The sequence below is a fragment of the Mercenaria mercenaria genome, chromosome 12, assembly GCF_021730395.1.
Source record: "Mercenaria mercenaria strain notata chromosome 12, MADL_Memer_1, whole genome shotgun sequence".
Classification (NCBI taxonomy): domain Eukaryota; kingdom Metazoa; phylum Mollusca; class Bivalvia; order Venerida; family Veneridae; genus Mercenaria; species Mercenaria mercenaria.
In genome coordinates this window covers 51,554,196-51,571,946 of record NC_069372.1, presented here as the reverse complement: position 1 = coordinate 51,571,946, position 17,751 = coordinate 51,554,196, and the positions used below count along the sequence as shown (strand labels likewise).

The window sequence follows — 17,751 nt, the reverse complement described above, 5'->3', positions numbered from 1 at the left end:
CAACTTCAAAAATGTTTTAATAACCATACAAAACCTTTCTTTTTGCGATCCTAATCGAAACTGCTATCAATTTTCTGAAGATTCTGGAAGGTGGTCATGAGGTGTGCTGTCAATGCCTCCTCCTGAGATTTTATTTTCAAACTGAATTTTGTTTTAGGGTGGAATATCGTTTAATTTTCATTTTGACACGATTATAGGACACTTATTGTAAATTTCTGTTCATAAATCATTATACATGTACAATGTACTAGCTTACTACCTGTTCTTTCTCAAACGGAGCCGCTACACAACAATAGCATTAGTAAGACTGTCATAGCTGGGTACGTGTTCCAAGCAAGCATTATCCTTCCATTGCCATTTATTTGATGTTTGATATTTTAAAAAATGATAATGTACTAAACATTTGAATACATATGCATTTTGTTTACATTTGCCCATCAGTTGTCTTTCAATGCGCCGCACCATGAGAAAACCAACATAGTACATTTGCGACCAGCATGGAGTCTGGTCAGGTTCCATGCTGTTCGCTAACAGTTTCTCTAATTGCAATAGGCTTTGAAAGCGAACAGCATGGATCCTGACCAGACTGCGCGGATGCGTAGGCTGGTTTGGATCCATGCTGGTCGCAAGTGAACTATGTTGGTTTTCTCATGGTGCGGCTCGAATACTTTTATTGTCATTATTACTATTATAAGGGGATCGGTCCCTCTACGGTAACACGTGATATATACCGAATGAGATACACTATCAAATTAAACAATGTGGTCTTCCGGCACGTGCACAGAGCGTCTGACTTCGGAAATTTTGGAAGAATACGCTTTTTCCTTGTGCGTAATAAGCGTCCACATAATTGTTCGAACCGCAACGTCTTGCACATCAGTACAAATATGGGCAGTATTGTTTTTATTCCAAAATCTACCTTTAAATTGATGCAAACGCATATTTTTGGGCAAGCTGATAGACTAAAACGATTCCCGATTGAGGCATTGCCGTATTTCATATAATCTTTATTATCATTATTATTATTATTATTATTATCAGACCCTCGATCTATCGTTTGTATCAATCAAATCAATTTTAAATAACACTTGAATGCCAGTGGTTACAAAAAATGAGTGATATTTGGTTTCTGGAGGTTTACACTGTCTTCAACACGGCGAACTGTCATGGTGCAGAAGACAAATGATTACAGAATAGTGTTTCAAACTTTTATTGTTTACTTGGGATACATCTTTACATGTTAGCCTACGTAAGATGGACTACTGGAAGAAGAGTAATAACAGAAATGAAGCTGATGATTCCGTGACCCCCCTTCGTCCAGTGGATGCATGCCACCTGCTCTGTCTTTGTTACCAAAGTCCTCGTCATCCCAGTGTATGAACACGTCATGCACGTGCATCCTGTACACAGACTGACATATTCTACCGTATCGCACGAGTACGAACGGTTGTTCGGTTGGTAGTAACAGGGGTGTTTGAGGTGATCCGTCATTTCTAAAAAACATATGAGACAGTATAAGAAAAAACGTATTTATAATATAAAACTTCATACTGAATTATTCTTAATTACATTGTCTTTTTCAGTCGAGCATGCTGTCTGCAACACACACATTGATGTATGATAAATGGCTACTAACCAAATCTGAATTGCGTCACATATGCTAAGAGGCGTGTTTTGATTCAATCTTACCAATCTTTAAATGTGAACACTTAAAATATATTATTAAAGTTTGACAAAGCAAAGGAATGAAAATGTTGTAATATTTAGCAAACGGAATTAAAATTTACCGTTTCTAATCTTGACATTTCAATCATACGAAATATAAGGGCAGATATTGCTGTTGATAATGCTTTAAAACATCGTTTATTACCTGCAGCAGTAATAGATCCTTGTGTCTTTGTTGTAGGTACCATCTGGAAGTGTTCCACCTTTAGCGTTACCATTGTTAAGGTCTTCATCGTCCCAGAATACGTACCCGGTAGAAAATCCTAACATAAAAAAATGAGCATTATACACGTACTAACTATCACAAAAAAGTATAATTTTACTTCACAATACCAGTACTGATGGTTTGTTATTTTCTGTATAAGTTTTCGCGCTTTAATTTTAAAGGGTTAGTACCAGCAGATTTTTGGCCTCACTACGTAAACATTATTTCGCCCGTCCATTTTCTTTAAAACAATTATTGATCCGTAAAAGATTTGGTAGTTTTCAAATAAAGAAATAAAGTAGAATTATTTATTATAAATGAAAATGATGTACGGGAACTAACCTTGTGGACATGAACCATGTTTCAGTATACAGTATGCGCCACTTTGCCAAGTCATATCGTACTGGCTTGTTCTTTCGCTGCTCTTCATACAGAAGTAAGTCTTTATGTCGCTGCTGTGAAACTCCCCTGTGATTTGAACAGCAACGAGTGTTATTTAAGAAAAACAATTTTTGAATGCAATTGAAAAGAAAGTAGTATTTGATAAAGCTTCAATCTCCCAAGTATAGAAAGAATTTATTCGTGTTCGTGTTTCTTTTCGTTCAAACTGATCAAAGTTTAGAAAACCGATTACACTATGATCACCATTCAGACATCTTTTCTTCGAACTCGAATCAAACTAGCTCATTTCAACTACTTACATCGTAATACACACGAAGAGAAAAATTGACGTAACCACATCAACAAATGTATTCAGTAAATTATAAATTCTTAAAGAAATGTTCAAAGCTTTATCTCATTGACAATTAGTAACTAGGAAGCAGTAAACCAGTAGACACAAGTAATAAGAATATGTGGTTGTATATCAGTTTCTTTGATAGGTTATATAATATTGCTAAAGACAACCTCATTTTACATGAGGCAGTATTTATTCTTATTTACCTTTAAGATAAGAACCGATGTTAGCTGAGAAGGAATTTTTGGAGCGTAAATCTTCAGTATCGTATTTTCTCCATCCGGACAACCATGTAGTCTTCCCACCCGGACATCCATGTGTACCTTGCATAAACCCATAGGTACCAACAGGCCACGATATGGGAACTTTTATTCCGTGGTCTATAAACAGATGTAAATGAGATATGAAACCAACATTTGTAGTCCTGTTTGGCGCCATATAACCTATACTGGGTTGGTGCCCCGTAAAACCCAAATAAACAAATAAAACATCAAAAGTTAAAAGATATGTCAATTAAACACTTATATAATCGGTTCAAGGTCCTATTTTGAGATGCGAGTTTTTTTTAGATATTTGGAATAAAACATATACGGTTAAAAGAAATGTTCAGCCAATGCTTCCGTGTAGATCAAATTTGATTCTTGTAGATCAAAGTAAAAGGACATTGTAACTTAAATCGTAGACCTTCATTCCATTTAAACGTATATTTCATGTTTTATATCCTTTTTGTATATTGTATTTATAGTAAGAAGACTACCTATCAGCATGGTATGAGTCGTGCCTGTTCCAGAATCTGTGTGCCTCGTATACTGGCTAAGCGCCGTCTTAATATACGTGGCATAATGTTTCATACCCGTTCCATATATGCTGTCGGAACATATTCCCTCCGCCATCAGCTCATCTACAATCTAAAATGTAAGATGATTTTTAAGAAATAAAATTTCTAATTTAGTGATTTGTCGTTGAATAAAATCATTATTTGGAGTTCAAATGCGAAAGAATGCTATAACAATAAGCATCTGAATGACAAACAATGTTATCATGCAAGAGCAAATTACTAAATGAAATATATTATTTCGATTCTAACACGTTAACAAGGATTATTTTGTACACTCTTTACGTCATCCACTTACCATTTGCCAGTTTTCTGTTAGTTTCTTTTCAAGCGCGACGCTAGCCTTCTTTATTTAATAGGAACACAAATCGGGTTGTATTGGAATATGGAATATCGCCTAATGTTTCATTTTGACCGAGCATATGGAACAAAAAATGAATGTAAATCCTCCAAGGCAGGGACTTTGTACAACAGATAACTGAAACCCCTCTAAGGCATTACAGACAACTGCAAACCCCCAGGTGCACGGTATATGATTGAAAAGCTACTAAGGCATTACAGACAACTGCAAACCCTCAGTTGCACGGTATATGACTGAAAAGCTACTAAGGCATTACAGACAATTGCAAACCCTCAGTTGCACGGTATATGACTGAAAAGCTACTAAGGCATTACAGACAACTGCAAACCCTCAGTTGCACGGTATATGACTGAAAAGCTACTAAGGCATTACAGACAACTGCAAACCCTCAGTTGCACGGTATATGACTGAAAAGCTACTAAGGCATTACAGACAACTGCAAACCCTCAGTTGCACGGTATATGACTGAAAAGCTACTAAGGCATTACAGACAACTGCAAACCCTCAGTTGCACGGTATATGACTGAAAAGCTACTAAGGCATTACAGACAATTGCAAACCCTCAGTTGCACGGTATATGATTGAAAAACTACTAAGGCATTACACATGATTGAAAACCCTCCACCCCACTTCACATGACTGTGCACCCTCAGTGGCACGACAAATGACGTACAATACAAAACACATGATTGAAAACCCTCCACCCCACTTCACATGACTGTGCACCCTCAGTGGCACGACAAATGACGTACAATACAAAACACATGATTGAAAACCCTCAGTGTAACCAAAATGATTGAAACTGTAAATCCTCACTGGTACAACAAATGGTTGACAACTCCTTGGAACGCACTACACATGAATTTAAACCCTCAGAAGCGCAAAAAATGACTGAAATCAATGAATTATTGAAAGGCACTACACATGATTGTAAACCCTCACTGGTATGACAAATGATTGAACACTCTTAAAGGCAATACACGTGATGGTGTGCACGACAACTCTTAAATGCAGCAATGATTCTAAACCCTTGGACCCGAAATCATCTCAAAATGAAGGTCTTATTTTATGATATGTTGTCACAGGCATTATTTCGATCATGCATACGGTGACTGTAAACATTCCAAGGTAGGACCCATGAATGGGAACTCTCCTAGTTACAGTTAAAGATCATTTACTTTCTTAGACACTACACATGACTGCAAATCGTCCGAGGTCCGGCTTATGATTGTGAACATTCTAATGCACGAGGAAATGATTGTACCAAGGCACAAAAAATATGGTAAATCCTGTGACGTACGACAAATGGTTGATAAACAAAACAAAGGTATTGAGGAAAGACTCACAGAACGACAAATGGTTTGTAAAACTGCTGAGGTATAAAAAGGTATTGAGGAAAGACTCACGGAGAACGGACAAATGATTCGTAAAACAAAGGTATTGAGGAAAGACTCACGTCACGGAGGACTGACAAATGGTTTGTAAAACTGCTGAGGTATAACAAAGGTATCGAGGAAAGACTCACGGAACTACAAATGGTTTGTAAAACTGCTGAGGTATAACAAAGGTATCGAGGAAAGACTCACGGAACTACAAAAGGTTTGTAAAACTGCTGAGGTGTAACAAAGGTGTTCAGGAAAGTCTCACGGAGAACGACAAATGGTTTGTAAAACTGCTGAGGTATAACAAAGGTATCGAGGAAAGACTCACGGAACTACAAAAGGTTTGTAAAGCTGCTGAGGTGTAACAAAGATGTTCAGGAAAGTCTCACGGAGAATGACAAATGGTTTGTAAAACTGCTAAGGTGTAACAAAGGTAATGAGGAAAGAAACATGACGGACCGACAAACGATTGTAAAACTGCAGACATAGAACGAATGATGGTAAACCTGCTGAGGTAGAAATATGGAAAGGGCGGACAGTGCAACTGCTGAGGTATGTCAAACAATTATAGATCCGACGAGGTTTTCAAAATGGCTGTATAGTTGATAAGGCACGACAAAAGATTGTTAAGCTGCTAAGGTACGAGAAATATTTGTAGATCCTCCGAGGTACGACACACACCAGAAATGACGAACGCTGGTCATTTTTTTATTCTCACACGTGTTTTTGCAGGCAAATCATATTTACTTTCAAAAAAGCTCCCATAAAGTCTATTCTTTTGGTGGGAAAAAAAAGTCTGTTCACTGCGCAATACAAAATCGTAGCAATTTTATACAATGTATTGGATCTAACTTCAATTATATCCGTCGGTTAGTCGATACCGGCGCTTACTATTCACTTTGCCTCTGCCATTTTGCATCGGCTATCAACACGTGGCAGCATCGCTTACAGATTCCTAAAGTGGGAATATTTACGAAATAAACTTAATATTTTCTTTACCGGTTCCCAGTAAATCCAGTTCAATGCATCCGATATCGGAACCACCTTTACTGCAATCGGAACTGACTGCTGTTTTGTTCCCATCGATATTGTGTGACGTATTCCGAAAGGTTTGTTAACTGCAGGGCTGTTTACAAAGTCTGTTGGATTTATGCTCACAGACGATTGGTACCCTTGGTAGGAGCCTGTGTGCTCTACAAGCTCCGGTGCCTAAAACAAATGTCAGCTTTTACGAAGTTTCCTTAATTCCTTAAATATGGTCTCATCTGACAAGTAATTCTGTTGGCATCCCATTGAACGTTTGACAATCAACAATTGTGAAGTAAGGCACCACGTTTTGTAAATAAGTTAACGCTTTTTAAATTTCAACTTGTATACAATACTCAGCTTTGCTTGATTTAGTGCTTAAAGATATTACTGATTTACTCATCTTAAATTCCGTAAAGTTATAATTAACCCCAAACGTCAACATTTGAGCCGTGCCATGAGAAAACCAACATAGTGGGTATGCGACCAGCAAGGATCCAGACCAGCCTGCGCATCCGCGCAGTCTGGTCAGGATCCATGCTGTTCGCTAATAGTTTCTCCAATTCCAATAGGCTTTAAAAGCGAACAGCATGGAGCCTGACCAGACTGCGCGGATGCGCAGGCTGGTCTGGATCCATGCTGGTCGCATACCCACTATGTTGGTTTTCTCATGGCACGGCTCATTTATGCATTTGATGTTCAGAGTAACGTTATTTGTGACATTAGTTTCAGATAAGTGATCTCAAGCTAAAGACTAAATTCATTTAATTTATATATTACATTAATAATTATCAGTTAAATTGCGAATGTAATAAAATTATGATTAGATTTGCAACCTCGTTCTTTCATACCCATTCGCATTCAGGGCTGTTAAATTTTCTAGTTATTTTGAATCAATAAGAGGAGTTTCGCTTACGCCGGTGCCGGGGTGCGTAAAGGATGTCTTGCATTTATAACCTGTCAAGAACTAAGTTATTCTGCTTGGTTGCGTTCTCGTCCTATGTTTCCTCATACAGATTAAATTTATTACCACGACAGCAGTCTTTAAGTACCGTATGGCGGCTTGGACTAAGTGTTGCTGCCTTTTTTGAGTTTTTTGCTAACAGCGTTCCACTTACGCCAGTGTTAGTGGGTTTGTCGCACATTCCATTACCTCGTATAACGTCTACTAGGTTTTCCGGATAAATTTATTACTTCGTCAATAAAAAGTGCAGAACCATCTATATCGCACCGATAGGCGCCAGTTGGATCATTTCATACGATTGCATTCTAAAGCGTTTAAAACATATACCGTCTGTTGAGAGTGTTGCAGAATCTGACCAGACGTTGTTTGGTAACGCTCTATAGTTCTAACTCCCGTATCGACATAGGTAACAATGCTCTGAAATAACAACACAAGTTGCAATACTCTGGACTAATGACACAAGTCACTATACTCTTAAATAACAACACAAGTCGCTATACTCTGAAATAACAACACAAGACACTATACTATAAACTAACAACACGAGTTACGATACTCTGGGCTAACAATATAGGAACCAATACACTGAAATAACAACACAAATCACTATACTCTGGAACAACAACATGGGTAACAACTGAAAGCGACCACTATAAACAATTAACCATTATATCAATGTTATCATTGTATTATTGTATGTTTATAATAATGTAAAAGTTCCTACATCATGCTACGCATTAAAGTTTGTTGAATAGCTGATTCATTGTGATCTCATATAAAAATATAAAATGAGCACAATTCACACGCAACTGATAGGGGTAGATATTCTTTCCAAAATATACGATGGTGTCCTCTTTTCTTCCTTAAAGAATGTATACGTTTTGGTAAATAATGATAACAACTTTAAGTTTTAAATTTGAAATCATTACGGCTATTACAATATTATACTGTCATGGAAGCACAGAATATTTTGATATGCTACAGTTTGATGTGACTAGGGCATGCCTCTATCAAAAGATTTACCCAAATGTTATCTCACACCTTCTGTCAATCTTAAGAATAGCTTTGTTTACAATAGTACATTAGAACAGGTAGCACCTTGTTATTTTACCACAAAAGATTTATTGACTGTAATAGTGAATTTTGCCGCCTTTTCAACTGCCCACTGACTGTATTAGACAGGGTCGCGACAATCAAAGGATCATTATATAAGGAATTCCAACGGCCGGAACAGAAGGTGACAGTTTTATGCAGTTTTACGCTATATGCCGGTGACCGTTAATGCAGTTTAGATTGTACACTGAAATGTTAACACAAGTCACAAAACTCTGGAATAACAACACAGGTAACACTATTCTGAAATATCAACACAAGTTACAACTCTCTAACAACACAAGCCACAAAAATCTGGAATAACAAAGGTAACACTACTCCGGAATATCAACACAGGTAACACTACTCTATCAACATAAATTACAATACTCCGGAATAACAAAAAAAGTAACAATATTCTAAAAATAACATCAGAGATAACACTACTGTGAAATAACAACAAAGGTAACAATACTCTAAAATATCAATACAAGTTACAATTCTCTAAGAACACAAGTCACAACGCTCTGGATAAACAACAAAAGGTAAAATTACTCGGGAATAAAAACAAAGGTAACAATACTCTGGAATAATAATAGAGGTAACAACACGCTGAAAAATACTCTATTAAAATATTAATATAAGCAACAAAACTATGAAATAACAAATCTTTAACAAAAGTTAATATTACTCTAGAAACAACATAGGTAAAACACTATGAAATATCAATATAAGTAGCTATAGTCTAAAATATCAACGTAGTAATAATAGTCAATGAAAATATGAATTGATTGATTGTTTTTGTAAAAAATACGCTGAATATTACATTGTTCTTACCGTTCCCCATTTGTCTAGAAAGTTCATGTATTCTACCGTAGAATTACCATCCGTTGGCAGTGAACAGACGTCCTTGGCAAACTCCTTAGTCACGGTAAAATTGTTTTTGTCGGCCAGTTCAGTCAGGTACCTTGCGCTTCCGAGCTTGCAGCTACTAATATAATCGACGTAAAAGTTGCTAACATCATCAAGAGATTGTTTGAATGACGTGAAACCTGTGCTGTAAGTTAAAGCTGCAGTTTGGAGGCTCCGATCGTGAGTTGCTGAAATTATAAAAAAGGTAACTTAGCCATATATCAATTACTTTACTAATGGGTAAATGGAAATACCAATCATATTATAAAGGACACACAGAACTGCTGCCAAATGGTTAATTATGCAATCATTTTGAGTTCTATATAGAGACCGGGCCTTCTTGGCAAAGTAGTTAAACCTGTAATAATGCACGAAGAAGTATCTGAGGTTAAAGGTGGAAAGTCTCTAAAATTTTGTCGCTGTGTCGTTAAAATCACCAAACCCTTTATGTATATCTATAAATTAAACGTCTGTAATGATGTCATTTTTGGATAACGTGAATACATGTACTTATGTATAGAACTGGTTTCAAGCAAGTTCAGTTTTACTTATTTTTTTTTTTTTTGAAAGTTTTTCAAAACGTTTGACTTAAGTCCCATACTAAAATATCTCACTGAAACCTGAAAAGGTATGTAGAACGTTTGCCTCGAAAATTAATTTCAATTGCAAATTGTGGACGTAAAGAAAACTCACAGCTTGTGATTTGAAAGCAAAGCAAACATTAACACACGGCAAATCTTTTCAAATATGTCTGTTAACTTACAACTTGGTTGGACAAACTGCAGTAGCTCGTCTTGGTATGATTTTGGACCATGAATTAATGTTGTCATCTTACTGGAGTACAAGCTGTCACCTCCTGTTGTGACACTTCTCTTACAGAGCTAGAATTACCCGTTAGCTGCAACAAAAACAGTTTTATCAAACTTTTCTAACCTTTTTAATGTTTGTACATTTTCAAGTTAAATTACACTTCGCATTTTATATACAAATGTAGTCAGAATATTGATTCGACCAATATAGGTTACATCAGTGATTTTAATGAGGCCAATGCAAAATTTAACCTACAATTGATTCTGCCTTTGCGACCAGTGTGATCTGATCATGATCTGCACTGTTCGCCATTCAGTCAGTATCTTTTTGGTATGCATCCCTTTTTAATAGCTAATGGTACTGTGCAAATTGAAACACGGTCAAGTTCATTATAGAAATTTAACAGAGTAAGGGATAATCTGACGTTGTACCTGGAATATCCTTTGTGCTGTTTTGAAACCAGGATCTGTACTTGACTCAGGATTTCCTGTCAGCAAGTTGTATCCGATGCCAATATACTGTAAGGGCGTTCCTGTCACATTTGCTACGCAAGATAAAATATTATTTTTTTACACCTCTGTTAGCTACAATATTAGTTGTGGTTGTTTACGAACAAGACTAATCTCTGTTATTCTTTTCTTATTTTATCAATTGACATAATATGAGCCGTGCCATGTGAAAACCAACATAGTGTCTTTGCGACCAGCATGGATCCAGACCAGCCTGCGCATCCGCGCAGTCTGGTCAGGATCCATGCTGTTCGCTTTCAAAGCCTATTGCAATTAGAGAAACTGCTAGCTAACAGCATGGATCCTGACCAGACTGCGCGGATGCGCAGGCTGGACTGGATCCATGCCGGTCGCAAACCCACTATGTTGGTTTTCTCATGGCGCGGCTCGTATGAGAATAAATTAGTAACGAGCATGGGAACAGACAGAATATGTGCCAGCTTTAGTTTGGACATTTTTTCTATATAAAGGTTCTTATATGTATATTAGAGTAGGAGTTGTATTTTATGTCATTCAGAAGAACTTTTATTGTTACTGGAACTAATGTCCAATTTAGTTTTGGATTTATTGTTAAAAAAGTTTTGATACGGTATTTTCCATTGTTAATTTCAACACTTCAAGACAATTTTTATAATTTCAGTATTCTTTTTTCATAGGCCAGCAATTTATACAGGGTGAAACACATTTTAGGGAATAACATTATCACCATTTGAAATATCGTTTCTGTATATCAGATTTTTATATATTTAACTGTCAAAGAAAAACACCGTGTGTTTTACTGCTAGAGATTCCAGAAGTTTCCAGATTTAAAAATAAGCCTTTCTAATGCAGGGTGGCTGAGTATCAATGTACACGTCTATAATTGTCTTAATTAGTTGTGCAATCTCTGAAACACATATTTATGATGTGTACGCATTAAAATAATTTCAATATTAAAGTAAATAAGCCGCACCATGAGAAAACCAACATAGCACATTTGTGACCATCATGGATCCAGACACGCCTGCGCATCCGCGCAGTCTGGTCAGGATCCATGCTGTTCTATTTCAAAGCCTATTGCAATTAGAGAAACCGTAAGCGAATAACATGGATCCTGACCAGACTGCGCGGATGCGCAGGCTGGTCTGGATCCATGCTGGTCGCAAATGCACTATGTTGGTTTTCTCATGGTGCGGCTCAATTAGCTAATTGCTTGTTGAGTGACAGGAATATTGTCAACATTAGAAGTACTGTCCGTCTCGGCTCTGCATCGATTTACAGTATTCTCGGAATTTTGCCACATAAATTCAGTCCAACTCGAAACAGTGCTTATACCTATATATTATCATCCCTAGGAATCTTAAGAATGATGTGTAACTTATGTCTTAATCTTAAAATGTAATCGAAAATCTTGAACGCCCTGTAACAAATTAGGTGGATTAAACAGTTGCCGCTAGATGTTATTGTTGCCTTACCCTTATCATGCTGGACACGATTGATTCTGCCTTTGCGATCAGTTTGCCATTCAGTCAGTATATTTTTGGTAAGCACTCCTTCTAACAGTTAATGGGATTATCTAAATTGAAAGATGAACACGTTCATTATAGATATATAGCAGGGTAAGGGTTAAAGCCAAGCAAACGGATCTAAACCATAAATACAGTGCCCTGTTCACTAGAAGAAATAGAGGATCATACCAGCCATCAACCAGTAACTATACGGTGTGGTTGATTGTAAATTTGTCGTCACCGTAACAACTGTATGCGTAGATGAGGTTACCGTCTGCTTCGTGGGAATAGATGTCGGTACCGTTGTGATCACAGAAGTCTGTGATGGTTTGGGTGTTGTTGTAACAAATGTATTTGTAGGTACTGTTGTTTGGCCTCTCGTTGTTACGTCAGTATTACCTGGTGTTGTCACGGCTGCCGGAACTTATATAAGGAAAGATACATGAAAAGCACTAACAAAAACTCCTTTTGGTTGCTATTTCTACCATTAAGCTTTCGAAATATCTATGTATTTTATTTCTAGTTTCGATATTGGTCAAATTAATTATTAAATTTTTATTGATTAAAAACTTGGTTGCAAATGAAAGAGTTATTTGTTATTAATAATATTACAAGCCATGCTCTTTATCACATAGCCACAAATGCTCACGTTATGTCATATATATACATACCTAAGTCACTGTCTGGGGGAGCTCCTGGGCATGTTTGAACCTGTAACTCTTGACTTACTGGAACATACCCAAGCTGAAGGATAAATCGTCACAAAATCTTTAACTTTAACATGATTTACCAAATAAACCTCCGTCTTTATCTGTTAATGTCTATAGAAGATATAGACATAAGACATATAGAAGATATATCCTATGTAGATTAATTGGGAATTGTTTTTGCTCTCTAAGGTGTCCCAATAGGGTCAATATAGCGTATAAATAAAAAATAAAAACAAAATCGTCCTTTTTACGACATAATTTCATTTCGACTTTTCAATGTCAAAGTTTCGTTGTTTAGCGGCGATGAACATAACAAGTCACCGCAGAGCTCTCACCTGTTGTTCAAATTGTATTGCGTAAAAATTGCTTGTACTTTGGTGGCTGGTAGAGGCAGGTTTGCAGTCGAACTCGTACAGATACCCTATTGGTTGACTGCTGGCATCAGAAGTAGGCAAAACGGCCGTCTCGACAGCATAGTTACACACGCAGTCATAGTCTGCAGATACTAGTGTGTGTGACACGAGTATGAAAACTGACAACTTGATAAAACATTCAAGCATTATCTCTCTCTCTACTTATTTTCTGAAAATAAAAATACAACAATGTATCTAATACATATATTCCCAGAATCCCTGGAAACATTGTACTCGTGAAAAACTAAGGTCTTTGCGCGGTGTATTGTATGACTGACTGCATATGTGGGAGTAGAACCAAGACAAACCACAATATAGGTAATTGTAAACATTTATATTTGACATGATTTATGTATTCTTAAACACAAGAATACTACTACCAGGAAGGGTAATTTTACTTCTTTTGCTTGTGACTTATACAATTCTGATCGGAAGAAAGAACAGTGGTTTTTAAATTAGATCATATTACAATGAAAGAACATGTCTGAATTAATTCCATATTACCGTAGTGCAGCAGCATAAAAAACATCAAAGCATAGCAATATGGTGTTTCCAGGAGCATGCAAAATTCGAATATAATAATGGAAAAAATTACCTTGTTTATCCTTACTACTCGAAGAAAAGAGTACTGGATTCCCTTTGTAGATCCAATTCGTGTGCCAAAAGTGAAATATTTTGGGGAGATAAGACAGAAATCGTGCTTTTCAGATATCAGTTATAACACCTGCTTGACAATGGTCAGGAACCTTCTTTGACAATGTTCATGAAAAGAGATAAATTGTATACGCTGTTTACAACGCAATTGTTTTGCACTTTGAAGTAATTTGAAATGTTCACAATTTTCTTTATCTTGTTTTCTAATTTAAAGTTTATGATTTCAAGTTTTAAACTATTGCATGCTTCCTTGTTTTTCTCGCAGACATTTTGTTGTGACATTCATATGGTGTAGCCCGCCCGCTTAGCTCAATAGGTAGAGCGCAGATCTACGGATTGAAGGGTCGTGAGTTCGATCCCAGGGCAGGGCTTGTGTTCTCCGTGACGATTTGATAAAATACATTGTGTGTGAAATCATTCGTTCCCCACCTCTGGTTTATGTGGGGAAGTTGGCAGTTACTTGCGGAGAACAGGTTTGTACTGGTACAGAATCCAGGAACACTGGTTAGGTTAACTGCTTGACGTTACATAACTGAAATACTGTTGAGAAATGGTGTTTAACCCAAAACAAACAGAAAATCATATGGTGTAACATTGACAAGCTATATATTTTAGATGTCAATGGCGTGTCTTTAGTGGTTATAACCACGACTAAACCTATATTTGCATGAAAGCGAGAGTGCCAGTATAGGCTTGAGAGTGTCATTTAGCACGTCTTAGTTGTTTTTATCGTGATTCAACGTAAAATTACGTCAAGAGTGACGTCACACTTTCACTGCGTTCCAACAACCGGTTATTGTCGTCGCTTCGGGTCAGTGGCTGGGGTTACAGGATTACAGTTACGGAGAACCATTTACAGATGTTAGATTTTATGGTTTAACCCTTATGCAGCTGTTGAATATAAGATTCTTTTACTGGTGGTAGGTGCAGATGGGAATATCCGGCCCGAGGGTACAAAACAGGTTTTGGCGGTAACGAGGCTCTGCCGAGTTACGGCTTAAACAGTTACCCGAGAGCTGTATATTTCCATCTGTACCTACCACCAGTGATTGAATATTTTTCTTACATGACATATTCAAGAAATAATAGTAAAAATAAATTCAAACAAATGATTTTCTTACAAATCGCGTCCGTAAACGTCATGACGTTACAAAGACGAAAATAACGTAATAGGTCCGGTTTTGTTTTATAATCTGAAGTAAAACGTTATGTTATTTCCGTAAAATGACGATTTTTGAGTCGAGAAATATTTGGTATTTGATTTTTATCCCGTTTTACGTAAAACATTTTTATTACTACACATTTTCTGTACAGATGTAGTTCGTTATACGTCATATTCAGCACGAGAGTCATCTTACCGGGATGTACGATGGAGTTCTCCAGCACCGGCGAAATCACCAGAAATCCCAGTCTGGTATGCAAGAACTATCGTGTAATGTATGGTAACAGACAGTATATTACATATATTATTATTAAACAGCAATAAAATATGTTAAAACTACTACATAGGATTCTGTGTAATATTTGTAGTATGATATAAATATAACCTCTAATGATAATGAGACATAGGAAGAGCAAATACTACGCTAGAGGAATAATTTTTTTGTAAAGTCTCCAAAACAGCAATTACTTCCCATCAGTATTTGCTTTAACTATATTGGTATACATGTTCTACTATTCATATTAAACTTTATCACATACCTTACTATAAATAGTAACAAACTGCATAGAACAAAATCTCTAACCATGTCCAAGTATCCGGAAGCGTTCATTATAAGTGAAAGGGGACACTATATTATTTCTGACGTCGACGTCATTTTACTTCGTTTCGTCGCGTAAAGAATTCGTTAACGTCGATATTTCATATGATTAACTGAGTCAAGCAAGCGCGTAGTCGTTATTGTGTTTAGTTATACAATAAGCATCTCATAGAACGGCAATGACGTTCCTTTTGTGGCTATTACAACTCCTAATTTATACTGGCACCCCTATATTGGCTAGGCCCTCATGCAATATAGATTTAGTCGTGCTAGTAACCACTTCAGGCCTGTCATTGCCGATTACACCATAGCAGTAAATGTTCTTTTTCGGGCGAAATTTATGTTTGGAGTGCGATTAAGATGCCTCAAGTGTTATGACGTAGTTTGATGTTGGAGAAAGATGCTTCATGTGTTGTGACGTAGTTTGATGTAAAAGAAAGATGCTTCACGTGGTGGGACGTAGTTTGATGATGGGGAAAGATGCTTCACCACGCTTTCTCAAAATAAAGGGTCACAAATATAGATCAAATGTTCAGATTTTTTACAATTTTTTTTTCAACAACAAGAAACATTACTTAAAAGAATCAGAAAATAATAGAACTCATTTATTCAAGGTAACTGCACAAGTAGTATTTTCTGACCCATGGCAGAATTTGCTGTGTAATCTACGTTACATGGTAAATCATTACACAAAGAAAATACTTCATTTTAACCTAATACTTGAAACACGTACACTTAAAACAGTACAACAGTATATTTGCCTTCGATGTCACACATAGTTACAGAATATCATTGGTTCGTATTGAAATGCAAGTCCAGTAATGATACACATGCTGTAATAAAAAGTGTTAATAAAAGCAGTCACTGAAACCTATACTATTGTGCTACAATTCGGATTCATATATTTCATTAATAGATATTTTGAGAGACAAAAATTAATGAAAAGTTTTTCTACTTACCTTAAGTAACCAAATCTTAAGACACGACTGAAAGTAGGAATTAGATACATGTAATGTTCATGTAGATTACGTTTTTTGTAACGTAGATTTTGGGCTGTGCGTAATATTTATTATGCTCGATATTAGCATAAGCTGAATCTAGTGTAATATACTCACAAAGTAATCCATAAAGTATATTTGACCGATTATTTAAAAAATGTATTTTGGTAACGTAAATTACATGTAGGGAAGGAGTAAATATAGTTAGTAACATACAATCAAATCTATTGTAATCAACGTTACTTAACGTCTGAAATAATATAGCAAACTGAACTGTTCATTTTCATGCCATTTTCCCTAATGACCAAACAGTCAGTACTCGATATGTATCATGTTCTCAGTCAGAATGTAAGTTCAACTTATTTACTTTAATTCAAATATAACTTTCCCTGCTACTTAAAACAGCTCTTACTAGAGTCCGAAATACAGTACTTAACCTGTGGTAAAACTTATGGGTCAACTTAAACGCTCAAGTAAGGCAAGTATTTTGTCCAGATCGACCTTTGAAATGTCAAAACTTCATCTACTTCTTCCAGTTGGAACTGGTGCATCTATTTGCAACAATATACATGTATCATTAAATTTGACCCAGAGCTCATCTGCGGGCATTGGCTATTGAAATTTGTCAGTTTAAGAGTTGCTACATTTACTTTTACGCATGGAAGTAACTTTGCAATCTTCGCTCTCTGATCTTTTCGATGAACCAATCCCCTTCTAGTATGACAGATATCCAATCATTTTCTTTGAAACTATAATTGTTTACTTTGAGAAGCTCTGATTCATTCTGTTGATATGAGCTACTTCGTCAGCCTTTTCATCTTCTAATGTTATATGTTTAGAAATTTCAGATCCATCTGACAACTCGTCTTCGAGTAGTTCAGCTGTCAACTTATTCTGTTGTGTACGTGGGACAACATTCCGGAGAAGCTGAGCTATGGTGCCCTGGTGGAAGATCCAGACAGACATTGACCGCAGTAGCAAGATATTACACTTGTTCGTATTTTTCTCTGTACAGTTGGAGCCACTGAATGTATTTGTAACGTTCCTTTCACTGGAACAAGTTTTTGTTGATCTCGACTATCCGTTCTCTTCTCTTGTCTGGTCACATTCTTCTTTACTAATATAAATGTATTTCACTGACGTTTGATATTGCTTACCCCATACAAAAAAAG

At 36.5% G+C, this 17,751-nt stretch overlaps 1 protein-coding gene across 2 annotated transcripts; it reads right to left on the bottom strand.

Moving 5' to 3' along the window:
• Nucleotides 1-1,194: 1,194 nt before the first annotated feature.
• On the bottom strand, nt 1,195-13,918 carry LOC123533351 (uncharacterized). 2 transcript variants are annotated; one of them, XM_053520047.1, is made up of 14 exons: nt 13,763-13,918; nt 13,090-13,336; nt 12,716-12,788; nt 12,234-12,467; nt 10,480-10,592; nt 10,002-10,136; nt 9,164-9,426; nt 7,562-7,651; nt 6,244-6,453; nt 3,424-3,574; nt 2,873-3,046; nt 2,273-2,398; nt 1,871-1,988; nt 1,195-1,493 (listed from the first exon to the last, which is right to left on the bottom strand). In XM_053520047.1, the coding sequence occupies exons 6-14, from the start codon at nt 10,066-10,068 to the stop codon at nt 1,241-1,243; spliced, it is 1,452 nt and encodes a 483-aa protein (XP_053376022.1). In that variant the 5' UTR covers nt 10,069-10,136; nt 10,480-10,592; nt 12,234-12,467; nt 12,716-12,788; nt 13,090-13,336; nt 13,763-13,918; the 3' UTR covers nt 1,195-1,240. The 2 variants fall into 2 exon arrangements, with proteins under 2 accessions (XP_053376022.1, XP_053376023.1); XM_053520048.1 differs by lacking the exon at nt 13,763-13,918 and adding an exon at nt 13,672-13,716.
• Between the last annotated feature and the right edge of the window lie 3,833 nt (nt 13,919-17,751).

What these genes read in the sequence shown, in the direction of transcription:
- LOC123533351 (XM_053520047.1), bottom strand. Translation starts at nt 10,068, where the DNA reads ATGACAACATTAATTCATGGTCCAAAATCATACCAAGACGAGCTACTG. An exon ending in TTCTAGACAAATGGGGAACG is followed by an intron (nt 7,652 to 9,163) that starts GTAAGAACAATG and finishes TTGTTATTTCAG; the next exon opens with AGCATTGTTACCTATGTCGA. An exon ending in ACTGGATTTACTGGGAACCG is followed by an intron (nt 3,575 to 6,243) that starts GTAAAGAAAATA and finishes CTTACATTTTAG; the next exon opens with ATTGTAGATGAGCTGATGGC.